At 41.9% G+C, this 26,985-nt stretch overlaps 1 protein-coding gene across 6 annotated transcripts in view; it reads left to right on the top strand.

Moving 5' to 3' along the window:
* Window positions 1-26,985, top strand: part of chd6 (chromodomain helicase DNA binding protein 6) — a 255,925-nt gene that overhangs the window by 96,181 nt on the left and 132,759 nt on the right. For 5 of the 6 annotated variants that reach the window (XM_072556108.1, XM_072556107.1, XM_072556109.1 and 2 more), the window contains 2 exons: window positions 11,356-11,491; window positions 23,350-23,502. In XM_072556108.1, coding sequence (XP_072412209.1) covers window positions 11,356-11,491; window positions 23,350-23,502 — 289 coding nt within the window. The remainder of the gene's footprint in view (window positions 1-11,355; window positions 11,492-23,349; window positions 23,503-26,985) is intronic. The other variant, XM_072556110.1, reaches the window with a different exon arrangement.

Below are 26,985 nucleotides of genomic sequence, written 5' to 3'. Positions count from 1 at the left end.
TGTGACTCCAGAACATTGACAATGTTGTTTGTTCAGTCTTCTGAACTTATCGAGCAAACTCACTCCAAAAAGGCATGAAACTGAATAGACAATCAGGCATCAGCATAGCCACCAGAAGGTTGCTGGCAAACCCAGCCATGTTGACCTTGCCAAGTCATCGTTACAAACATTTGGGGCTCATGCCAAGAGTGAGAGTCTCACTTCTCAAACCAGTTAAGCAATAGCCTGACATAATCACACTGATGGAATCATACCTTACAAAACCATCACGGACCCAGTGATGTCCTACCTATTGGCAGGACAGACCCAGTAAAGATGGCAGCACAGTAATATATCCTGGCAGTCTTCAATCTTCACTTGGGACGTCATAACGTCTCATAGCATCAAATCAAACATGGGCATAGGAATCTAGTTGCCACTCTCAGTCCTCTGTCAGCTGATGAATTAGAATCATGTTGAACCTCACTTGGTGAAAGCACTGAGGAAGACTACTCTGGGTGGGGGAACTTCAATGTCCATCACCCCAATGTGGCTCAGTAGGTGCATTACTGCCCAAACTGGTCAAGTCCTAAAGGACATTGCTGCTAGACTGGGACTGCGGTACATGGTGAGGGGACCACCAGAGGTAAAAACATACTCAGTCTCATCCACACCAATCTGTCTGCTCTAGATTTGTCCATAGTCATGAGTTGGAGGTGCCAGTGTTGGACTGGGGTGGACAAAATTAAAAATCACGCAACACCAGGTTATAGTCCAACAGGTCTGATTGGAAGCACTGGCTTTCAGAGCGCTGCTCCTTCATCATATGGTTGTGGAGTATTCCTGGTGTTGTGTGATTTTTAACTCTGTCCATACTGATATCGGTAAGAGTGACCACCACAGAATCTGGAACAGTCATCCTGTAAGGGTGAAGAGGCAGAAACCATCATAAATTTTTAAGAAGTAATTAGATGTGCATGTGTGATGCCAAAGAATACAAGGCTATGAACCAAGTGTTGTAAAATGAGATTAGATTGTTTTTGACCAGCGCAGGTTCAGTGGACTGAGGGCCTTTTTTCTGACCAATGGACGTCTGACTCAATGGAAAAATTGGTGAAGCTGAGATTCTACTTAAAGCAGATTTAACATAGACGTTGAGAGTTACAAGAGGTTTTGATCAGTAAATAAGCTGAAACTGGTTCTACTCACAGGAGGATTGACACTAGGTTATTGTCCAACAAGTTTATTTGAATCACAAGCTTTTGGAGCACTGCCCCTTTGTCAAGTGAAGTGAAGAAAAACATACGGGCACAGACTTTATAGGAAGGAAGGTCAATGGGCAGAGAGATCCACCTACGTGCAGCTCCAACAACTCTCTAGAAGCTTGACAGCATCCAGGAGAAAGCAATTCACTTGATTGGTACCATAAACGTTGACTCCCCCCAGCACAAATGCTCAGTCGCAGCAATGTGTGCCAACTGCAAGATGCACTGCAGAAATTCACCAAGGCACCTTAGCACCTTGCAAAGGGCAGCAGATACTTGGGAAGACCACGACTTGCAAAATTTCCTCCAAACTATTCATGATCCTGGAAATCTGTCATAGTTCCCTAAGTGTCATTGGTTCAAAATCCTGAAACTCCCTCCCTAAAAGTATTGTGGCTCTACAATGTTAATAGATTAACGTTAAACATTCATCACTTTAAGTGGACAGAAGCAGTTCAAGAAGACAGCTATTGACTGAGTCCAATGAAGGTTCACCAGATTGATTCTTGGGATGGCAGGACTGACACATGATGAAAGGCTGCATCAACTTGGCTTATATTTGCTGGAATTTAGAAGCATATGGTGGGGGGGGGGGGGATCTTATAGGAACGGATAAAATGCTAATGGGACTGCTCAGGCTAGATGCAGGAAGAATGTTCCTGATGTTGGGGAAGTCCAGAACTAGGAGTCACAGTCTAAGAATAAGGGGTAAACCATTCAGGACTGAGATGATGAGGAATTTCATCACTCAGAGCTGTGAACCTGTGGCTGACTCCACCGATTTTCAAAGTATTTCTATTAATATACCCATCCAGATGCCTTTTTAATGTTGTAATTGTATCTGTCTTTACCACTTCTTTTCGCAGCTTGTTCAATGCACACACCCCTCTCTGTATGGGGAAAGCGTTATTCCTCAAGTCCCTTTTAAATTCTTCCCCTCTCAACTTAAACCTGTGCCCTCTAGTTTTGGACTCCCCCGCGCTGGGAAAAAGACCTTGGCTGTTCACCGTATCCAGGTCCCTCATGATTTTATAAACCACCTATAAGGTCATCCCCCAGCCTCTGACACTTAGGAGGGGAACAGTCTGTTCAGCCTTTCCCAATAGCTCAAACCCTCCAATTCCAGCAACCTTCTTATTAATCTTTTCTGCACACTCTCAAGTTTAACAACATCCTTTCTATAGAAGGGCGACCAGAATTGTAGACAGTATTCTAAAAGTGGCCTCACCAATGTCTTGTACAGCCGCAACATGAGGTTCCACCTCCTTTATTTAGTGCACTGACCAATGAAGGCAAGGATGCCAAATGCCACCTTCACCAGCCTATAAGACCATAAGACAAAGGAGCAGAAATTATGCCATTCAGGTCATCAAATGTGCTCGCCACTCAATCATGACTGATAAGTTTCTCAATCCCATTTTCCTGCTTGCTTCCAGTAACCCTTGATCCCCTTTATCATCAAGAACCTATCTATCTCCGTCTTAAATATACTCAATGATCTGGCCTTCACAGCCTTCTGTGGCAATGAATTCTATAGATTCCCTACTCTCTGGCTGAAGAAGTTTCTCCTTATCTCCATTCTAAAGGATCTTACCTTTACTCGAAGGCTGCCCTCAGGTCCTAGTCTCTCCTATCTGTAGAAACCTCTTCCCAACATCCACTCTGTCCAAGCCATTCAGTAGTCTGTACGTTTCAATTAGATCACCCCTCATCCATCTAAACTCTCACCAGGTGTAGACTTAGAGTCCTCGTATGTTCAGCTGTTCATTCTTGGGGCCATTCACCTGGGAATCTCCTCTGAATGTGCTCCAGGGCCCGTACATCCTTCCTGAGATATTGGACCCAAAACTGTGCACAATACTTCAAATGTGGCCTGGCCAGAGCCTTATAAACCCTCAGAAGTACATCTGTGCTTTTATATCCCTGTCTATCTATGACTCCACTTTCAAGAAACTATGCACCTGCACTCTTGCTGCTCTGTTCAGCAACACACCCCAGGGCCCTTCTATTTACTGTATAAATCTTGCTTTGATTTGCCTTACCAAGACGCAACACCTTACATTTATCTAAATTAAACTTCATCTGCCATTTGTCAGCACATTGACCCATCTGATTAAGGTCCGATTGTGATCTGAGATACCGTCCATTACGCCACCAATTTTGGTGTCATCTGTAAACTTACTAACGATACCTTCTATATTCATATCCAAATCCTTTATATAATGGGGCTCAGTGGTTAGCACTGCTGCCTCACAGCTCCAGAGACCCGGGTTCGATTTCTGCCTCAGGAGACTGTCCATGTGGAGTTTGTACATTCTCCCCGTGTCTGCATGAGTTTCCTTCCGCAATCCAAAAATGTGCAGGTTAGGCGATTTGGCCATGCTAAATTGCCCAGAATGTTCAGGGATGTGTAGGTTAGGTGCATTAGTCTGGGGTAAATAGAGAGTAGTAGGGGAATGGGTCTGGGAGGGTTATTCTTCTGAGGGTTGGTGTGAACTTGTTGGGCCGAAGGGCCTGTTTCCACACTGTAGAGATTCCAGGATTCTATGAAATGAAAAAAGCAGTGGACCCAGAACTAATCCTTGTGGCACATCACTGGTCACAAGCCTCCAATCCAAAAAGCAGCCCTCCATCACCATCCTCTGCCTCCTATGTTCAAGCCAATTTTGTAACCAATTGGCGAGCTCCCTCTGGATCCCACATGATCTAATCTTTTTAATCAGTCTGCCATGTTGAATCTTGTCAACACTTTGCTGAAGTCTAAACAAACAATGTCTACTGCTCTGACTTCATCAGTCTTCTTTATTATCTCTTCAAAAAACTCAATCAAGTTCGTGGGACACTATTTCCTATGTACAAAGCCATGCTGACTATCCATAATCGGTCCTTGCCTTTTGAAATGCATGAAAATCTCCATCCTTCAGAATTCCCTCCAACAACTTTACCCACTGACGTAAGACTACCAGTCTGTAGTTCCCTGGCTTTTCCTGACAGCCTTTCCTAAATAATGATGCCACATTAGCCAACCTCCAATCTTCTGGCACCTCATGCTCATCTAACGATGATACAAACATCTCAGCATGGGGCCCAGCAATCTTTTCCCTTGCTCTCTTAAAGTTGTGGAAACACCTGATTGCGTCCTGGGGATTCATCCACCTTTATGCGTTTTAAGACTTCCAGCACCAGCTCTTCTGTAATATGAACTCTTTTATGTAGTTCCTCAAGTTCCCAACGTTTCATGTCCTTCACCGTGGTAAATACTGATGCAAAATGTTTGTTCATTTAGTATCTCCCCCGTCTCCTGTGGTTCCATGCACAGATGGCCACGTTCATCTTTATTCTCTCCCTATTTAGTCTTTTGTCCTTAATGCATTTCTAGAATCTCTTTGGATTCTCCTTAACTCTATTTGCCAAAGCTATTTTATGTCCTCTTTTTGCCCTCCTGGTTTCCCTCTTGAATATACTCCTGCCCTTATACTCTTCTAGGGATTTATTCAAATCTAGCTGTTTCTACCTGATATATGCCGCCTCCTCTGCTTGACCAGAGCTTCAATTTCTCGAGTCATCCAGCATTTCCGAAATCCACGCGCCTTGCCCTTCACATTAACAGGAGCATTCGGTCTCTGAACACTTGTTATCTCAGGAGTTCTGCAAACTCTTTCCATTTAGATAGCAAACCAAACCAAATCAGTCTCTTAATCATTGAACCGTGAAACTAAAATATTCAATGACCCTCAAAATTGCTCATTTGTGCCTCACCAGATTTTATAAATAACAAATCTTTGACACAAACAAGTTAACAATTTTTAAAATTAAAAATGTAACTTTAGCAGAACTCAGACAAACTACAAAACACTCCAAATAGTATCTACAATGTAAGCCCCACTCTCGCCCCAATGGACAGACAGTTAAGAGATGAATTAAAAAACAAAATAAAACAATTGTAATTTGCCGGTTTGATATCTGTTTTAGTGATGAGTATTTGGTCTTCCATGAAATCCTTGGACCATGGTTTGCATAACAGATGCACAGGACTGTGTATCTTGCTTGAATTCCAAAGTCGCTGGTCAATGCAAACAGCTTTTGCAGACTTCTGGAAATTTTTATTTATATCATGCAGACTGGGGTTATTTTCTGAGAACTTTTAACACTTTTAACTGGCGAATAACTAGAGAGAGCATAACTTAAAAAAAAGTCCCCAGTCTGGATGCTTTCAAAATAGAGAACTACCTCCTGCCCAAAACTCAGTCACAGCCAGTTAACTCCGAATTCTGGTTTTATTTTCAGTATTGCCTGTGGTTGGCTGGCCAACGCCAGTCCTTCCTTGATTGACTGATTCAACGTCCAACCAACTGCTAGCACCTAAGCATAGCAACATCACGGTGCCTAATCACCTGCAGTGTCATTCGAGCAGTAATTAACCTGCGTTATCTTTCCAGATTGGTTCCCAACAGCAAGCATCCAAACTTGTGGTTTTTTTAAAAATATGCTGCTATTCAGAGTTAAATTCTCAACTTGAACTCTGCCTCAAACCAAAAATGACAAAAGTAGAATAAAAATAATGATGGTTTCAATATATCCTTCTTGTCAAAGCAGAAAAGTTCATATTATGAACGAAACAGAAACTGCCAGGTGCCTTGTCGATATCTCTCCTTGACCTGCGCTACCTAGAAGGAAAAGAGCACCTGCACGTTTCCTTCTCATTTACATAGAGTCAGAGAGATGTACAGCATGGAAACAGACCCTTCGGTCCAACCTGTCCACGCCGACCAGATGTCCCACCTGCCAGTAACCGAGCCATATCCCTCCAAACCCTTTCTATTCATATACCCATCCAAATGCCTCTTAGATGTTGCAATTGTACCAGCCTCCACCACTTCCTCTGGCAGCTCATTCCGTACACGTACCACCCTCTGTGTGAAAAAGTTGCCCCTTAGGTCTCTTTTATATCTTTCCACTCTCACCCTAAACCTATGCCCTCTAGTTCTGGACTCCCCGATCCCAGGGAAAAGACTTTGCCTATTTACCCTATCCATGCCCCTCAATTTTATAAACTTCTATAAGGTCACCCCTCAGCCTCTGACGTTTCAGGGAAAACAGCCCCAGCCTGTTCAGCCTCTCCCTATAGCTCAAATCCTCCAATCCTGGTAACATCCTTGTAAATCTTTTCTCAACCCTTTCAAGTTTCACAACATCTTTCCGATAGGAAGGAGACCAGAATTGCACGCAATATTCCAACAGTGGTCTAACCAATGCCCTATACAGCCGCAACATGACCTCCCAACTCCTGTACTCAATACTCTAACCAATAAAGGAAAGTATACCAAACGCCAACTTCACTATCCTATCTACCTGCGACTCCACTTTCAAGGAGCTATGAACCTGCACACCAAGGTCTCTTTGTTCAGCAACACTCCCTAGGACCTTACCATTAAGTGTATAAGTCCTGCTAAGATTTGCTTTCCCAAAATGCAGCACCTTGCATTTGTCTGAATTAAACTCCATCTGCGCATTGGCCCATCTGGTCCAGATCCTGTTGTAATCTGAGGTAACCCTCTTCGTTGTCCACTACATCTCCAGTTTTGGTGTCATCTGCAAACTTACCAACCTCTTATGCTTGCATCCAAATCATTTATGTAAATGACAAAAAGTAGAGGACCCAGCACCAATCCTTGTGGCACTCCACTTGTCACAGGCGTCCAGTCTGAAAATCAACCCTCCACCACCACCCTCTGTCTTCAACCTTTGAGCCAGTTCTGTATCCAAATGGCTAGTTCTCCCTGTATTCCATGAGATCTAACCTTGCTAATCAGTCTCCCATGGGGAACTTTGTCGAACGCCTTACTGAAGTCCATATAGATCACATCTACTGCTCTGCCCTCATCAATCTTCTTTTTTACTTCTTCAAAAAACTGTATCAAGTTTGTGAGACATGATTTCCCACGCACAAAGCCATATTGATTATCCCTAATCAGTCCTTGCCTTTCCAAATACCTGTACATCCTGTCCCTCAGGATTCCCTCCAACAACTTGCCCACCACCGAGGTCAGGCTCACCGGTCTATAGTTCCCTGGCTTGTCTTTACCACCCTTCTTAAACAGTGGCATCACGTTTGCCAACCCACAGTCTTTGGCACCTCACCTGTGACTATCGATGATACAAATACCTCAGCAAGAGGCCCAGCAATCACTTGTCTAGTTTCCCACAGAGTTCTCGGGTACACCTGATCAGGTCCTGGGGATTTATCCACCTTTTACTGTTTCAAGACATCCAGCACTTCCTCCTCTGTAATCTGGACATTTTCAAGATGTCACCATCTATTTTCCTACAGTCGATATTCTTTCCACTGTAAATAGTGATGCAAAATATTCATTTAGTTTCACCCCCATTTTCTGTGGTTCCACACACAGGCTGCCTTGCTGATCTTTGAGGGGCCCTATTCTCTCCCTAGTTACCCTACATACCACCTTAGCCGAAAAATATGTTGGCCTGTATTTTCTGATGACCAGATAGTTGTTCTCGCAGCCTAAATGGGAGTTGTGTACTGGGACTCTGGGATTCTTGACATTGCAGATTCTGAGGAAATTACTCTGAGGGAATGAAGATTCTGGTAGGCAGTTCCCCTGCGCACCGAACCCTACAAATGTATCCACTTAAATCAGTTAAGTAAATAGTTACTCAGAAAAAGTTGAACAGTTTCAAAAATTAACTCCTGGATAACTATTGAACAGACATACAGTTCAACTTAACAAACCTACATCTATACCTTCCCTGCACTCCTTATACCCTCTGGGCCCTGACCCAGTGTATCCTTTCTGCTGGACTGGGCACCATCCTCTCCCTACTAATCTGACTGCCATTCCTCTCAAACAACATCTGTTGTCGTTCCTTCATTATTGTTAGATCATAACCCTCGATGACTAAAAGTACTATGGATGTGTTTCACCCAAGTTAAAGTTTAAACATGACGCAACTCTCTTCAAAGGATAGTTAAGAATGGCCTTGTCATTGATGCCCTCATCCCAAGAACAATTCTTTCTTATTCTTATTACTTGCCGATTATATCTGTTGTTTGGCTCCAAGTTATTGAGGCCAGCCAAGTCTCTACTTTGAGCTAGAGTCTGGTCTCAGTTTGGTGTCAGCCGTGACGTGGATGGTATGAATGAAAATAAAATTGAAAACACCCTCATAATTGCACATCAGGTGCTTCCTAGGTTATGGAGAATTAAACAAGGTCCTCTCCTGATTACTGTTTCAGATTGTTAATGCTTTCAGCAAGTATAGGACACTTAAACAAGGGACACTGCACAAAGTTTTTGTACTGTCATGGTTAGAAATAATTCTGATGAACTTCGTCCAGTTTCAATGGGACAGGCAATATGGAACTAGATCAAGGGTGAAACGATTAGGAGAGAAGATTGGAAAAATGTGGAAGTATCTACATGTTTTAAAAACTGGTTCATTGTCAGAGATTGAGTTTGGATTTTGTGAGCAATAAATTGGAGTAAGAATTTTCTGATGACTTTATCAGACTCTTGCAGTTGGTGCCCTGAATCCCGCAACAAGGTTACTGTGTGTAATTTACTTTAGTTAATAAGCTTTTTGTATGAAGATAAGTAGCACACTCTGAAACAGAAACATCCAATGTACAGAGGAACCTCGATTATCTGAACAAGATGGGTGGGATGTATTTCATTTGGATAATTGATTATTTGGTTAATTGATTCAGTTGCTCTCCTCTGGGGCTCTGAGTTTTCTGAAGTTTTCTTTTACCTCGCTCTGCCTGCACCCTCTCTCAGGGTTTGTTTCTGAGCAGACACAAAGTTGAGTGTAAAGGACCTGCAGCAGTTCAACAGGATTGACGCAGCGCGCATTTGCTATGTCTTCTCCCTGTTCAGGAGACTAGGCAGCAGCACACCACGCGTGAGCCCATGCCCCAATGTGCCCTCACCTCCACCCACCGTGCTCACCCCTAACCCTGTCCAAACCTGCCCATGTCCGACCGTCTCACCCCGTCTGCCCCTGCACCCAGTCCGCCCCCAAACCCCATCCAACCCTGCCCCTGTCCTCCCCCCGAACCTGGTCTGCCCCAACACCGTCCAACTGCACCACCTAGTCTGCCCTCAGCTGCCCCCCCCCCCCCAAACCCTTCCAACCATGCCCCCCTGTTTGCCTCTGCCCCGACCCAACTGCTTTCCCTCCCCCCTCTGTTGATGTTGCCTCCTCCCATCCCCACCCTGTCTCCACCAGCAACCACCACCACCACCCCCCCCCCCCCCCCCCCCCCCCCACTCCTCCCACCTGGCAGTAAGGCTACTGCCGCCTTTGGGGAGGTGAGTCTCCAAATAGCGTGTGTGCGCACACATTTTTACTGCAACTTTTTGACAAGTTCCACCTTTGCCCCATACAGGACAATGTTGGAGAGATTATCTGGGGAAGGGTGGGGGGTGGGGTTTAGGCTACAGCCCTGTGTGTAACTCCAGGGAAGGTGGGGTGGGGAGAGAGAGAGAGGGCAGGCAGTCAGTGATGTGGAGATGGTGCCTGGTATCCCATCATGTCCAGGACTGGTCTCGGCAACATTTCAGTAAGCCAAGTTTGTTTTTAATCATTGGAAACAAAAGGCGCAATCGTGTTGGAAACAGCTCTTTGATTTAGTGTTTGTATCAAAACCTCCCGATTTCCTTCAGATAAACCGAAATTTGGATGATTGATATTCGGATAATAGAGGTTTCTCTGTATTGAAATTCTTAGATCTTTAAAACCTCTTTGTCCCCTTAACAATTTGTTGTCATCTGCTTGCAATCCACAATACTGTTGATTTTCCAGGACCTTTTTATTCAAACTGAAGGTACTGAGTATAATTCCAAGTAAAGTTCATAAAGATATTTTACTAAAGATCAGTCCCTATTAGTGAACACTGAGTATCAAGTTTTAATTAGTCATACTTAGGTCTTCTGAAATACGATTGTTGTGTTCTTGTGCAACCCTGCATTACAGAAAAATTGGGCTTAAAAAGTTGGTGCTGTAATTGTGTTACAGCCAACACATTTTAAAAGTTTGCGCTTTAGAAACTGTATTGTCATTTTGTCAATCACGTTATAGCGAATTTGCGTTAATGAAACGCGCGTTATAGCACAATGACTGATATAGATTACAGACTAGGTCCATGTTAGCGTTTATGCTCCACATCGTTCTCCTCCATTTCTGATCTGTTGTACATCTCCTGATTTTAATTTCTCTGCACTTTACTGCAAGCTGCCTCTTTCTTAATAATATCCAGAGTTTCATCCCCAAACCTTGCCTTCTTCCTGTGTGTTACTCCATGAAACTTAGCTCTATGAACAAGCTTTTGGTCCACCTGTCTTAATATTTGTGTGGCTGTCAAATCTTGGTGGATAACATTACTGTGAAGCATCTTGTGGCATTTTACTGTGTAAGGTGTTATAACAATGCGAGTTATTGCAAAGTGGACTTAGCTCAAACCATATTGACTAATTGAAACATGAAATGATGTGCACTGAAGAACGCCATTTGGCACCTCATTTTGGTGCAACTATTTGAAAGAGGCTAGAATACTAAGACTGAGCCATGGCCACTTTGAGATTCCAGAGCAGTACTGCATTATGCACAGAATCCATACTGTGTGGAAACAGGCCATTTGACCCATCAAGTCCACGTTGACCCTCTGAAAAGCAACTCACCCAGATCTGCCCTCCGACCCTATCCCTGTCATCCTGTATTTCCCATGGCTAACCCATCTAACCTGCACATCCCTAGACATTATGGGCAATTTAGCATGGTCAATCCATCTAGGCTGCACATCTTTGGACTGTGGGAGGAAACCGGAGCAGCCGGAGGAAACCCAAACAGATACAGGGAGAATGTGCAAACTCCACCCAGACAGTCACCCGGGTGGAATTGAACCCAGGTCTCTGGCGCTGTGAGGCAACAGTGCTAACCACTGAGTCACAGTGCTGACACAATGCAATTATTCCCAAGCCCTGGTTTGATTCTGGGTTATTCAGATATATTGTCTTTGCTTACACGCTATAAACTGTCTATGATTCTATTAAAACAAAGACTCACTAAGAATTTTTAACTTCTTTTGTAGCAAAGAGCAAGGCCCAACGCCAACTGAAAAGAAGAAGAAAGGTAAAAGGAAAAGTGTTGTTCCAGGGGATAATTCCGAACAAGAACAGTCTACAGCAAAAGCTTCACAGGGCACAGAAGAACTAACAGATGCACAGGTAAAGCTTTACCCAACACCCCAGAGACCCATTGACCAGACTTCTCCAGCTGAATTGAGAGGTTTATGGGTTCTGATGAAGTTTTGAATGCAAGACTGGCCATAAAGAGAAGTAATTAAAAACTTCTTTCCAGTCAGAATTTGAGAGCTTCAAAAGTAACTGCAAGGATTGGCAATTGTTGCATATTGGCATTTTGCAAAAGAAATGACAAATGTTAACTCAGAATGATGCTGGACCGCACACACTTCAGGAGTACTTACAAATTCCAGTGGTATTGTCTGGCTGGTGGACTGGCAAAGGCGCTGGCGTTGATTCACTGCTCTGTGCTTGTTATTTGGTGTCTTATGCAGTGTTTTCATGCCATAATTGGCTGACCTTGTTGCGTTAAGCAAAACTAAAAATCAGCCATTGTTTCTGTTCCTAGTGACTAGACAGTGAAGACTATCTAATGCTTCAAAGTAGACCAATGACCATACTCGGACTTAGTTGGGATTGTCCCTGATGATATCATCTGTTGTTACTAGCTCTCTAGATTATCCATCTAGCTGACTGGGGAAATCCCTAGGAACTGAAATGTACAGGGAGAGCACATGTGTCTAGTATCTTCCAATATTGTATGAACAGTGAACCCATAAACCTCTTAATGCATTTGGATTGACTTGACTTCATGAAATTTCCGTATCCTTGAATCGTGTATTCCTCAGAATTTTGTGTTTGAAGAAAATTCTGATGAAATATTAACCTGAGCATCATTTGTCCCCTTGAGTGGATGTAATAGATATTGTAATACAAATTTGAAGACGACCAAGGAAACCTCCTGTGTCCTGGCCAATATTTATAGTTCAACCAACATCACTAAGATTATCTGGTCAGTTATCTCATTGCCATTATTGGGATCTTGCTGTGTACAAATTGACTGTCTCATTTCCTGCAAAGTTGATTCCAGTTTAGAAACATTCTTAATTGGCTGAAAAACAGTTTGGGACAACCTGAGATCAAGGAAAGTGTTGAGTAGGAGAAATCATCTTTGCAAATTGAGAGGGAAAATCATCACCATTTCTGCTGCTGCACTCTGATTGTGAGATACAGAACACATTGGTGATGCTCATTTGTTTCCAACAAGCAGCTTCCTTGTGGACCCTGAGCAAATGTATTAGGAGGAGCTACAAGAACAGGGTTCAAAAGGGTAGAAGAAAGGAAGGCAATTTTAACCTGTTCTAGCATTTGGAAAATCCATAGGAGAGGGTTGAATTGATGGATTTTGCATCCTGTCTAACATTACTGATGTTCAGTGGAGGGTAAAATCAACGGCAGTAGAGTATTCCTTGAAGATGATTAGTGTTTAAATCAACATTGCTCCTTGTCAGTTTTCTGACTTGCAGCATGATTAAAATTGTCCCAATGGGTGGGTATAAAAATAGGTATTGTAGTTGATGAATGTGGACAGAATTATCCCTGAAATCTGTGTGCTGATGGATGTGATTGGTCCTGGTGAATTATGAAGTTATTGAAATCGCATTGATCCAAATATGGGCAAAATGTAGGTTCCTATTATTCTTTTGCTGATGTCACTCAAGCAAACTATATGCCACTAAGTCTTTAAGTTGGTTTTCCATTTGGTGACAATGGAAGAATAATTTATTATTTAACAGTAGACTGGATCTGTGAAACACAATATCAGAAACTATCTTTTCCTTTTGCAAGTTCGGTTATTCTAGCACTTTGTTTTATTTGGTTCTGGCAGTTCTATTTATTTTGTTATTTCTGTCCCAAATTCTTTGAAGGTATAACAATGCACGAAGTGCAGATGTGTGCCAGTGAAATGATGCATATGCTGTTTTTGTTTTGTAATGGTGATATTACAGTGATCCTTAGTTCAAATAATCTTCTGATGTAATGGGTATGCTTTAGATTTAGACACAGTTTACTGTATGTGAGAAAGCAAGACCCGGTGCTACAGTGAGCTGAGCCTTATATTGTAGGATTATGCTTCATTTTATGAAGAGCAAATTGAGTCAAACTGCAAAGTAAATGAATTTCATTATGATTCTAGGTATCTTCTATACCTGCTTCTAGATATTATCTTAAGGTTATTATTTTTATTAGATTCCCTACAGTGTGGAAACAGGCCTTCGGCCCAACCAGTCCACACCAACCCTCCGAAGAGTAACCCACCCAGACCCATTTCCCTTCGACTAATGCATCTAACCATATGGTCATTTTAGCATGGCCAATTCACCAGACCTGCTCATCTTTGGACTGTGGGAGGAAACCGGAGCACCCGGAGGAAACACACTCAGACACTGGGAGAATGTGCAAACTCTGCACAGACAGTTGCCAGAGGCTGGAATTGAACCTGGGATTCTGGTGCTGTGAGGCAGCAGTGCTAACCACTGAGCCACCATGCCATCCCTGAGAAGCATGCCTCCATGTAGGGAGAAAGTTGAGACTGGTGAATGCAAATTTTGACAAAACTGACATCCATGTTTGGATTTGAAATATTGCTTATCCTTTCATTGTGTAGAGTCACATAGCACAGAAACAGGCTCTTCGTTCAACCAGTCCATGCCGAACATAACCCCAAACTAAACCAGTCCCACCTGCCTGATCCTGGCACATTTCTCTCCAAACCTTTCCTGTTCCTGTACTTCGCAAATGTCTTTTAAGTGTTGTAATTGCGCCCACTTTGTGGGAATTTATACAAAAGGGTTTATAATTAGTATTCTTTAGGAAATGGGGAGGAGGGCACTGTTCTTGTCTTCCAACCCAGTTACCTTTTTGACAAACTGTAAAGGCAAGTGTAGTAGAAAACTCCAAAATGTAAAGGATGCCTTTCTGCTGCAGTCTGGATATACCTGTTGAAGCAGAAAGTATCCGACTTTACATTGAGACAGGTGGAATGATAAAACCCCTCTTTGAAACCTGGTGTTTGTGAGTTATCTTCGCATAACCCAATGATTTCGGTGTGTTGTCAGCCTCACTTGTATCCTGGAGGAAGAAGTCAGTTTCAGAACTCTAAGGCCTAGATTTTGACAAGGCTGTTGAATCCTAAACATGAGTTCCTGTTTCAAAGAGGACTTCTATTGATCTGTCAGACATCCCCTGCTATGAGAAACAAATGCAGAAATTGCTGGAAAAGCTCAGCAGGAACATCAGCATCTGTGGAGAGAAATCGAGAGTTAATATTTTGGGTCGAGTGACCCTTTGGAATCCCCTTGTGTTGACTTTTGTAATTTCACAGCTACCTCGTGTGGGCAGAGTTCTTATTGCACAATTTATTTAATGCCCCCAATCTGACTTGTCACGTTCCAAGAAAATAGAAGCAAATTAATGCGGATGCAGATCTGACAATATTTATGGAGAGAGAAACAGTTAAAATTTTGAGACTGGTATGAATTCTCTTAAGAGTTTTCTCGATTCCACTCCAGTCCCTCTTTCTGCATAGTTTTACAGATTTTTGTCTATTCAAATACTACTTTGCTGACTTCTGATACTGGTAAATAAGTGTTGATTTTTCCTCACTGATAATGAAGTTTTGCACAAAGGTTAAAATAAACTAGATTCTCAATTTCATGCCTTTGTTGTCAATGAAATAGTGTCTAGATTAGAGTGGTGCTGGAAAAGCACAGCAGGTCAGGCAGCATCTGAGAAGCAGGATCCTGCCTGACCTGCTATGCTTTTCCAGCACCACTCTAATATAGACCCTGGTTTCCAGCATCTGCTACCCTTGTTTTTACCTAGTCAATGAAATAGGGTCTATTAAAAGCAGCCCTTCCATTGAATAGCGCATCTGTTGCTCACTTCTCCAAAAAAACAAAGGAACTGCAGATGCTGAAAATCGGAAGCAAAAACAAAAGCAGAAATTGCTGGAAAAACTCAGCATGTATGGCATCAGTTGTGAAGAGAAATTAGAGTTAACGTTTCATAACCAACTGAAGAGATTTCGCCAAACCATGGTCTGAAATTTTCTGTCCTGAAACTTTCTGTCCCCTTACCCTGAGGTTATGTTCGGTGAGAATACTGAAAAATCTTAATAGGTCTAGCAGCACCTGTGGAGAGAGAAACCAAGTTAACATTTCAAGTCTGATATGACTCCTGTTCAGAACAGGCAGGATGAGTAGCTTCTCAGCATCTACCCTTTTTAAGTCCTTTCAGAATCCTAAATGTTTCAGTAAGGCCAAGTTTTATTATCCTTAACTGTTTATAGTATGTGGCCATTCTACTCGATCTCATAGGACAAACCTCATCCCAGAAATTAATCTTGTCAGCAGGTCAGGCAGCATCCAAGGGGCAGGAGAATCGACGTTTCAGGCATGAGCCCTTCATCAGGAATGGGGCTTGTGAGCCGGGGGCTGAGAGATAAATGGGAGGGGGTGGAGTTGGGGGGAAGGTGGTTAAGAAAGCGATAGCTGGATGAAGGTGAGGGAGAAGGTGATTGGTCAGAGGGGGGAGTGATGGGCAGGTCAGAAGGGTGGTGCCAAGTTAGAGGCTTGGGACTGGGATAATGTGGGGGAGGGGAAATGAGGAAGCTGTTGAATTCCACATTTATCCCGTGTGGTTGCAGGGTCCCAAGGTGGAATATGAGGCATTCCTCCTCCATCTGTTGGGTGGTAACGGTTTGGTGATGGAGGAGGCCCAGGACCTGCATGTCCTTGACAGAGTGGGTGGGGGAGTTGAAAAGTTTAGCCACAGGATGGTGGGATTGGTGGGTGCGGGTGTCCCAGAGATGTTCTCTGAAACAACCTGCAAGAAGGTGTCCTGTCTCCCCGATGTAGAGGAGGCCACACCGGGTGCAACGGACGTAGTAGATGACATTGGAGAGGTCCAGGTAAATTTCTGACTGATGTGGAAGGATCCCTTGGGGCCTTGGACGGAGATAGGGGGAGTGGTGTGGATGCAGGTTTTACACTTCCTGCGGTGGCAAGGTAAAGTGCCAGGAACATAGAACATTACAGTGCAGTACAGGCCCTCTGGCCCTCGATGTTGCACCGCCCTGTCATACTAATCTGAAGCCCATCCCACCTACACTATTCCATGTACGTCCATATGCCTGTCCAATGACGACTTAAATGCACTTAAACTTGGCGAACCTACTACCTTTGCAGGCAAAGCATTCCATACCCTTATTACTCTCTGTGTAAAGAAACTACCTCTGACATCTGTCTTATACCTATCTCCCCTCACTTTAAAGTTGTGTCCCCTCGTGTTTGCCGTCCCCATACTTGGAAAAAGGCTCTCCCTGACCACCCTATCTAACCCTCTGATTATCTTGTATGTCTCTATTAAGTCACCTCTCAACCTTCTTCTCTCTAACGAGAACAGCCTCAAGGCCCTCAGCCTTTCCTCGTAAGACATTCCTTCCATACCAGGCAACATCCTAGTAAATCTCCTCTGCACCCTTTCCAAAGCTTCCACATCCTTCTTATAATGCGGTGACCAGAACTGTACACAATACTCCAAGTGTGGTTGTACCAGAGCTTTGTACAACTGCAGCATAACCTCCTGGTTCCGGAACTCAATCCCTCTATTAATAAAGGCCAAAACACTGTATGCCTTCTTAACAACCCTGTCAATCTGGGTGGCAACTTTCAGGGATCTGTGTACATGGACACAGAGCTCTCTCTGCTCATCTGCATTCCCAAGAATTTTACCATTAGCCCAGTACTTTGCATTCCGATTACTCCGGCCAAAGTGTATCACCTCACACTTGTCCACATTAAACTCCATTTGCCACCTCTCAGCCCAGCTCTGCATCCTATCTATGTCTCTCTGCAACCTACTACATCTTTCATCACTATCCACAACTCCACCGACCTTAGTGTCTTCTGCAAATTTACGAACCCACCCTTCTAAGCCCTCATCCAGGTCATTTATAAAAATGACAAAAAGCAGTGGACCCAACACTGGCCCTTGCGGTACGCCGCTAGTAACTGGACACCAAGATGAACATGTTCCATCAACTACAACCCTCTGTTTTCTTTCAGCGAGCCAATTACTGATCCAAACTGCTGTGTCTCCCACAATCCCATTCCTCCACATTTTGTATAATAGCCTACTGTGGGGAACCTTATCGAACACCTTGCTGAAAACCATATACACCACATCAACCAGTTTACTCTCATCTACCTGTTTGGTCACTTTGTCAAAGAACTCAATAAGATTCGTTAGGCACGACGTACCCTTCACAAAACCGTGCTGACTGTCCCTGATCAGATTATTCTTTTCTAGATGGTTATAAATTCTATTTCTTATAACCTATTCCAACATTTACCAACAACTGACGTGAGACTCACTGGTCTGTAATTACCAGGGTTGTCTCTACTACCCTTTTTGAACAAGGGAACCACATTTGCTCTCCTCCGGTCCTCATGCTATCCTCCAGTCCTCAGGAGTGAGGTATGGGCTGGTGTGGGAGGCATGGACCTGACGAGGGAGTCGTGGAAAGAATGGTCTCTCTGGAACGCTGATAGGGGTGGGGACAGAAGTATATCTCTGGTGATGGGGTCTGTTTGGAGGTGGTGGAGGATGATGCATTGTATGCAGAGGTTGGTGATGGAAGGTGAGGACTGGGGGGGGTTCTGTCCTTGTTGCTTTGGGAGGGGTGGGGTTCAAGGGTGGTGGTGGGGTAAAGTGGAGGAGGTGCGCTGGAGGGCATCGTCACCCACGTGGGAAGGGAAGTTGCAATCTTGGAAGAAGATGGCCATCTGGGACTTTCTGATGTAGAATTGGGAATAGATGCGGTGGAGGCAGAGGTATTGGGAATAAGGGATGGCGTTTTTACAGCAGGTAGGATGGGAGGGGGTGTAGTCTCCGTCGCTGTAGGATTTGGTGGGCTTGTAATAGATGTCTGTGATTAGTCAGTCGCTGGAGGCGGTGATGAAGAGGTCCAGGAAGGGTAGGGAGGTGTCCAAGATGGTCCAGGTGAATTTGAGGTCGGGGTGGAAGGTATTGATAAAAGTTGATGAACTGTTCAACCTCTTCTTTTGTTGCAACACCATTTCATTTTGTTTTAATATGTTCCTCTTTAGTAATGTTATTTGCTCTATGTTTCTCATTTGATATAGGCCTTTGGTTTCTCTCTGTTCCTGGTATATTCTTTGTCTTCTCCTGTGCCAAAATGCTTAACTTATTTTTCTGCCATTTCTTTATTTTCTCTTTTGAGGCTGGGATAGAAGAAATTATAAGAAGAAATAAGTTTATTTTTGCTTCTCTCTCTTTTTGTATTTTAATGTTTTTATTCAGTCTGCTGCTGTTGGCTCTACTTTATTACCCCTTTGGTGCTCCATTTCAGTTATCTGAAACACTGCCTATCTTTGGGCCTACTGCTTTAAGTTTTCTCTTCTAACCTAATACCATCTTGACCTGTAGCCACAAACAAATTAGTTTTCCCATGGAGTTAGTTTGTCAGAAGAATGTGTTCATTGAGAATCATGCCATTTTAAAAAGAAGTCCATCATTGTTCAAGTGTACAGGTCGTTCTGCTAGAATATGCATAAATTGGCTATGATGCGATTCACCAGTTGTGGAAGTTGTTTGGATAATGCAAATTTTCTTCTGAACGGGTATAACTATTTTCTGTTAGTGGTCTTCTACAGCATAATTTTCTGTAGCGGCTTCCTATCGCGCTATTTTCTATATTGCAAGGTTGCAGAGGAACACAACTGTCGAATTATAACAGAACAACCCGTAGATATATTTTTAATCTCACTTTCCCACTCTACTTTTAGGCAACTTGACCTCCTTACCTCTATAATTGACCTCAAGTTAGTGCTCAAATATAACTTTCAAACTCAATATGTGAAATTCATCGGATTATGATAATTTCTCCCATACAAAGTGCCTTACTGAGATCGTTCATAAACCCTGTTCCATCACACACAATGCAATCTAAAACAGTCTCTCCCTAGTGTTGTAACATACTATGTGAGGGAATCATCTTGAATGTATTCCGTGAACTCATTCCTCCAAGCAATCTTGGTTGATTTTGATTAGTCCAGTCTATATTAACAGTATTGCATTTTCTTAGCTAAAAGCTCATTTTATTTGTTGATTGATAACCTATTGAATAGCATAAGAATTGTTAGACGGCCTGTGAACTATTCTAATTAGCATTTACTGCCCTTTTTTATCTCTTATCTCCATCTATAATTTGTTCTCTTTATCCGTACTGGCCATATGTCATCATTTGTTATTGGAGTTACTCCTCCTGTTCAAAAATGTCAAGGTCCTGATCTTGGTCACCATTCAGTCACCTTCCTGTAATGGCTGTTGGTCCAGATGGCTATTACCATCTTATGCTGCTTTTCTATCTCATTGTAAATCTTCATTATTCTGACAAAGAACTTTGACTTTTTGTAGTTTAAAATATGCTTCAATTTACTGTTTGACTAAGCTATTGGTTATCTCTTCAAACATCATATTGCCTGGTCTGATGGCAGTTTACTTTGATAGTCTTTCTATGCAGCACGTTGGTTAAGAATGCAGGTAAACTATTTAGGACTAAGATGAGGAGAAATTTCTTCACCCAGCGTGGTGAGCCTGAAGACTTTGTTACCACTGAAAGCAAGCTAAGCCAGAGCATTACATGATTTCAAGAAGGAATTGGACACTGCACAGGGGCCAAAAGCATCAATAGATATGGGGAAAGAGTGAGAACAGGAGTTGGGTGATCAGCCATAATCAGATTGAATGGCGGATCAGGCTCAGAGCGCCAAATGGCCTCCTTCTGCTCCTGTTTTCTATGTTTCTTTGTTTTACCATAGTATAGACACTACAAGCATTGAAGTTGGTGTTATCGTAATGTCATTCCAGTCCACATTGGTGCAGAAAATTTTCAGGTTAAATTTTAAAATTTGAAGCTTTCGATGGAGAAGGATCCGAGTGAGTTGTAGTGGTATTTTGACCCTTAGGAGCAAGAGTAAAGCATACAATCCTTCCAGCTTGTTCTCCCATTGACTGATTTACCCCATAACGCCACTTAACTACCTTGACTCCATATCCCTGAATATTTTAAACTAACAAAAACAAACTAGGTTTTTAAGTTATCAGTTGAGTATAAGATCTGCGTTTTAGTTGTAGCAGTGACTAGAAATAAGATCCATTTAAATGGAGTTATTTTGCTGAGGTATGTGGAAGTTTTTCATTTGTACACTTCATTTATTTTTGATTTTGGTGAAGTATATATTTGCTCATTGGTGATATTTTCCTTTTTTTTTCTGTATGTGTATTCCATATATATTGAGCATGCATATATGTGTATGGTAGTGGTTGTTATGAATGTCTGTACAGGATTCAACTTTGCATATGAAGAGCTGAAAATGTAGGGCTTTGATTTCAGGTTATGGTGAATTGTTTACTTTAGGTTGGTTTGATTATGTCTGTATGGGTTTACAAATAATGCTTTACCCTCTGAGAGGCTTTTGGAAGCATTAAACCTTGAGGTTGCTGTTGACATAATTATTCGGGTGAAGCTTTGCTCTAAATGAAAACTGGTGGATTTATGTTCTTAAAAATATAAGAAAGTAAGTTAACTAGGGCACAGATATTCAATGCCATGTGTTTAATCAAAGAACTCAGTTCTGCATATTCAAAGGAAAAGAAAGGGAGTTCGACAGAATTCTGTAGGTCTGTATATCTCTGTGCGAGAGAAGTATAACTGAAAAATTGGTACCATGTGAGTGACTGTGTCTGGTAGGTTGTGGTATGGACCGGGAGATCATATTGCTGGACTCTACCATGGATGCTGCTAATTTCTGTGTGTGTAATTAAGTTTACTGTAATGGCTTGTATTGTTTAGAAACATTACCTTACTGGTTCAGTGTATGCATTTGGTCAATAATGATTGTAATTGTTCTGTTCAGTTTGTATAGTAAAGAATTTTTAATGCTTCAAATTAATCCTGGAATCCTGCCATCGCATTCTTCCTCTGAGTTCTTCCATACATTCTTAAAATGATAATGAATTATCAAACCAAATCTAGCACAATGTGTTGTGAGATCACAACACATTGAAATCTGTAGTCAAAATTGTGAAGTTTCTTGCTTTAATTAGTAAGGCTCTTAATTGAGCTAAGGATGATAGAACAGGAAAAAGAGATTTTGAATGTTGGAATCTAAAATTGAATGACTTGAAATGGGACTATCTCAGAAAACAGTGCCAAGCTTGCTTTCACTTAGACTGAGTGTGAATTTCTGGGGTCACCTCTTTGTAATTATCTAAAGAGCAATATCATCACGAATGTCAGAAGTGTGGAAGGTGAAAGTTGGGATTGGAGTGAATGTGTAAGATGGCAATCAGCACACACTTTCTACTGTGTTGTACATGAGGAACACCGTTCAGATTGAAATCCACCAAGCTACTTGATAAGTTGGAGTGAAAATAATTCTAGAACCTGATGGTTGACAGTAGCGCTAAGCTCATCGACCATTTTAGCAGGTTTGAATAGAATTTGTCATGTTGCCACGACAGAAAGACAAACACTGACTGCTATAGCCTGACCTGTATCACTTGGCTTCTCATGTCTAGGTTATTGTATGTATCCCTAACATGCCTTAGTCTGATCTAAGAATTGTGAAGGTTTCGACCTTCAGTATATTGAAGAGGGTTACATTTGGAGATTAAACAGTAAATCCATTTTACTGTCTTGGTATGACTCTTGTCATGCCATAAATTGAATTGTAAGTTTGTAAACTATCAAGAAAGACTAAAGAGTTTTGAGACTGCTTTCTCTAGAAAAGCAATAATTGAGAGATGATTGGATAAAGGATGTAAAGGGTTTGAAAGGTTTTGATAGGTTACCTGTGTCTTTCCATTTGTGGTTGAGAAGTGGATGAGAACTAAACTGGGGGCAATAAATAGAAGTGCATCGCTTCAACCCCCACCAGGAGAATGCAGGAGAATCCTGATCCAGAGAACAGTGAGTATGTAGAATTCATTATAGCAATATGTAACTGAAGTGAATACTGTAGATGCATAATAAGCTAAATGAGCACCTGAAGAATAAAAAGATATGCTGATAGACTGAGGTGATGGAATCTGGGAGGATACTGATGTGGGTCAAGACTGGTACAGATCAATTGTGCTGATAACTTGTTGCTGTTCTGTACTTTCTATTAACTGCTAATGTAATTGATAAAATCCATGATCTCAGTAACATTAGTGAAGAGGAGACCAAGACAGCTGTCTTACTAATTGTACCAGGAGTGAAGATGTTTGCTTTGTTCTTAGATAATTGTCTCACTTTTGTTTTAGTTGTACAAATTTATAGTTGAAGGATATAGTCTGTTTTTGCAGCTTACTTAGGATATGCATTTAAGTGTAGCTATCTGTCAGTTGATTGGGGAGTTTGGTGCTAATAGTTGGAGTTTATCCAGTTTCAAGGGTGTGACTTTATTAATACGGAGTCCTTGACCCCATGAAAGTGTGTTGTGCTAAGGAAGTTAGTGAATGTGAACCAGAAACTTTGTTAAACTTGCCTGTGTTAACTTCCAAGCAACCTATTGTTATTGAAACACTGGCTGGGATAAACAAGCTGCTTGAAAAATTAGCCTTTGCTGTTTGAATTTGAGTAGCCTTTAAGAATAGAATATTGAGAGAAATAAAGGAGGAAGAGTACGTGTCCACCTGTAGACAGTTAGAGTTGCTGGTGAATTGCTGGAGTTGGTCGTTGTTGGACTTTTTAAATAGGATAGTTCTTTCCTTCAGCCAGCCAAAGCTTCAGTACAATTGGCCCTTGAAGACTGAAATATTCTAATATTTGTCCAGCCCTCCCGCCCAAACTATGTAGACTGTGTTTAGCGTAGTTGTGACAGTTTCTGAGATGCTGTCTTAATGACGCAAGTTTCTTGTTTGTTTGGTAGAAGCGACGATCAGGCCGTCAAGTAAAACGAAGGAAATACAATGAAGACTTGGACTTCAAAGTTGTCGATGATGCCGGTGAAACAATTGCTGTACTGGGAGCAGGGCGGATTTCTCCGAACTCTGGGTCCTCACAGAAAGGAAACCAGACGATGGTAAGATGTTACAGTAGGGAGCAGATAGGGTCATCACAAAACCATTGAATCTTTTGGCGAGGGTATGGGCCATCTTAGAATTCAAATCATTAGTGCACTGTGCAGTCTGAGAATCATAATGTCAGGAAGTGGAACCAAAAGCTGTATCGAATGGCTGATTCTAGTGATGACTGGGTTTAGTGATCCTTTCCAATGAGGAAATGTTGAGTTAGGAGGAAGACCGAGACTGAGCACACTTGTAGTTAAGGTTTTCTTTTGCATCAGACTGGAACTTGAAGCGGTTTTTAGATTGATTACCAGGAAGAGGAAAGATTATTGGAGGTATGTAGAGTTGAGGTTAAAGTCAAAAGAACTGTGGTCTGATTGAATAGCAGAGCAGGCTTGAGGGACCAAGTGGTCGCCTCTTGCTCCTTGATCATATGATCCATACCTTTGTTGATCAATGGCTTCAGGGATGAATAATTGGAGCAGGTGCTACAGATTGGTCTCCACTTTTGAACTCAAGTGATTCAGATGGTTTTAAACCCTTCAACTTCAACCTGTCAGTGTATGGCTTTGGTGTCCGTCTTTCTGTCTATTGTTGTGGAGTACTACATCAATGGCTCTATGCAGTGGTGCTCCTCATCACTGGAAGGCCTTTATCCAAAATCAGATGAGAAACTGATTTGTAAGGAAATCCAGAAAGTTTGATGGATTTCCCTGTCTCCTAAATAATAATAATGTGGTTACACTAAATTTGATGTTCATGTTTCTGGTGAAATTCGAGATCACTGTGTGTTGGTTCTTTGTGCTACATGAGAAATCATCAATAACGTTGACAGAAATTTCAGTCTGTTTATTCTCAACAGAAGAAATAGAACTGTTGTAAAAAGTTCAAGAAATCTGTCAAATTAGGTTTGATCATCTCAATTACTTTGATTCAGTTATCCAGATAATCTAAAGAGCATTGTATTAATGCATGCCACAACTCTGATTTACCTGGATGAGTCACATTTTGATGTTCCTGGAATGCTATTGACTGTGGTCAATAGTGGGTACTGTCAGTGCTACAATAATCCCAGCAAGGTCCTTCATATGTGAAGGGCATCTTACAAATCAATTTGCGTGTTTGAGTTTGGTTTGGAAGTCCTGTTCCTTGGAATGCATTGTAATGTTTCTGTATCTCTCACTCTCCGTCCTAATCAGTTTAGCAGTGTGTATTTTCAGTTGCCTAGACACTAAGTTCTGGATTTCCCCTCTATTTTGTTACAATATATATTAACATATTAGATGAGGGAACTGAACATACTATTGCCAGGTTTTCGGATGGCATAAAAATAGTTGGGAAGATGACAAAAAGTCTGCAGGACGATATAGGTAGGTTAGGAGTGGACCAAAACTTGGCAGATGGACTGTAACGTGGGGAGATGTGACACCATGCTCTTTGGAGGAAGAATAGAGGAGTTGAATATTAGATAGAGAAAGACTGCAGAAAGGTATGGCACAGGGATTTGGAATCCTTGTGCATAAATCACTAAATGCATTGAAATTCAGCAGCAAATAGGGAAAGTACACTGAGTATGGCTTTTATTTCAAAGGGGATTGAATATTAAAATTGTGTAGTTGTCTTAAAATTATGCAAGGCACTAGTTAGACCACAGCTAAAATACTGTAAACAGTTTTAGTCCCCTTATCTAAGGGAAGAAATACTCTCATTGGATGCAGTCTAGTAAAGATTCTCAAGGTTGATCCCGGATATGGAGGGATTGATTTATGGGAAGATGAGTAGTAGTTTGGGCTTTACTTATTTGAGTTCAGAACAATGTGAGGAATTCACTTTATTGAAGCCTTAAGGGGCATGACGGGGTAGATATGTGAGTTTGTTTCTTCTTGTGGGAGAGTTTAGATACAGAGGTCATAATCTCAGAGTATAAGGTCACTCATTAAAGCTAGAGATGATGAATTTCTTCTGAGTGTAGTGTATCTATGGAATTCTTTACTGCAGGGGACTGTCGAGGCTAGGTCATTAAGTATATCCAAGGCTTAAATAGACCGATTTTTAATCAAATAAGGAAATCAAGGATTACAGGGAAAAGTCAGGAAAGTCACGTTGAAGATTATCAGATCAGCCATGATCTCATTGAACGGCAGAGCAGACTTGATGGGCTGAATGGCCTCCTTTGGCTCCTCTGTCTTATAGTCCAAACCTCATTGGCTGTCTTCCTCTCCACTTTTAAACACTGATTAAGATCTACCTCTTCTTGGTTACTTGTTCTAATATCTCTGTATATGACTTGTCTATTGGGGGGGGGAAAGTGTTGCGTTAAGATAACGTCACTGAACTAGTTGTCCAGAGGCCAATGTTAATGCTCTGAGGAAAGGGGTTCAAATCCTATCAAGGCAGCTGGTGGAATTTAAATTCAGTTCATAAATTTGAAATTAATCTCAGTCATGATGACCATGAAACCATTGCTGATTGGCATAAAAGGTGATGTCCTTTAGGGAAAGAAATGTACAGACTTTACCACGTATGACTACCGACCCACAGTAATGTGATTAACTCTTAAGTGCCCTCTGAAATGGCCAGCAATCATCAGGGTTCAGATTAGGGATCTGCAACAATGCTGTCCTTGCAAGCAGCACCCACATATAAAGGAAGAAAAAGAAAGTGCTTGATTATGTTCTTGTGATATGCGTTGGCATGTTTTACTACGTTGAAAGTGTTATATAAGTGCATGTTATTTCTGCTTGGTGTAGGCTCTGCAATTGGGGATCCCATATATGTCATAGATTTTCGATCTGAAATTCAAATAAGGCCAACTGACTGAAGCAGCTGGATATTTTAGGATTTTAGCAGCATGTATTTGTAAATTAGAGGATAAAATGTTGGTATTAATTGGGCCATATGTATATTGATCACATGAGTGAGCCTCATTCATTCAGACTTTAGAAACTAGCATTGCCTGTTTGGAATGCAGTGGAGCTTTCAATCTGTATGTGTCTGTTGAAATGGTCAGAGTATTTAGTATTTTGTGCATGGGTGGTAGGATTAGAGACAGTGTTGCGTGTTTTTTGGTTTGAAGTTGTTGTGTTGCTACAACGGTTTGTGATAATGAAGTGAAGGGTCTTGGTTGCCAAAGGTGCAAAGAGATGTTGAGAGATAGCAAGCTTAGATTTTTCCTAAAAATATAGATTGCAGGAAGGTAGGAGAGCTGAACAAAGTAAGTTCTCTAATCCTGAGAAAGAAAGACAGGATGAGAAATAGATGTGCCTTAGTTTCATCAAAAGTAAGATGTTATGCACAAGGGCTGAGATGTGTTTAGATTTTTGAAGAGCAAGGGAGGGAGTTAAGAGGAAGAAAGCTGATGGAATGGAGATTCAGGGGAGGTTGGAAGCTGGCAGTTTCTTCTACTCAGCTGGAGGAGTGGAGGATTTATTGGTGTTGACTCAGTTATGGAAGCAATGTTTGAATTATAGAACCATATATTCATACAATAGAGGAGG

The sequence above is a fragment of the Chiloscyllium punctatum genome, chromosome 37 (genome assembly GCF_047496795.1).
Source record: "Chiloscyllium punctatum isolate Juve2018m chromosome 37, sChiPun1.3, whole genome shotgun sequence".
Taxonomy (NCBI): Eukaryota; Metazoa; Chordata; class Chondrichthyes; order Orectolobiformes; family Hemiscylliidae; genus Chiloscyllium; species Chiloscyllium punctatum.
The sequence above is the reverse complement of the archived record's forward strand: the minus strand, read 5'-3'. Positions and strand labels throughout refer to the sequence as shown.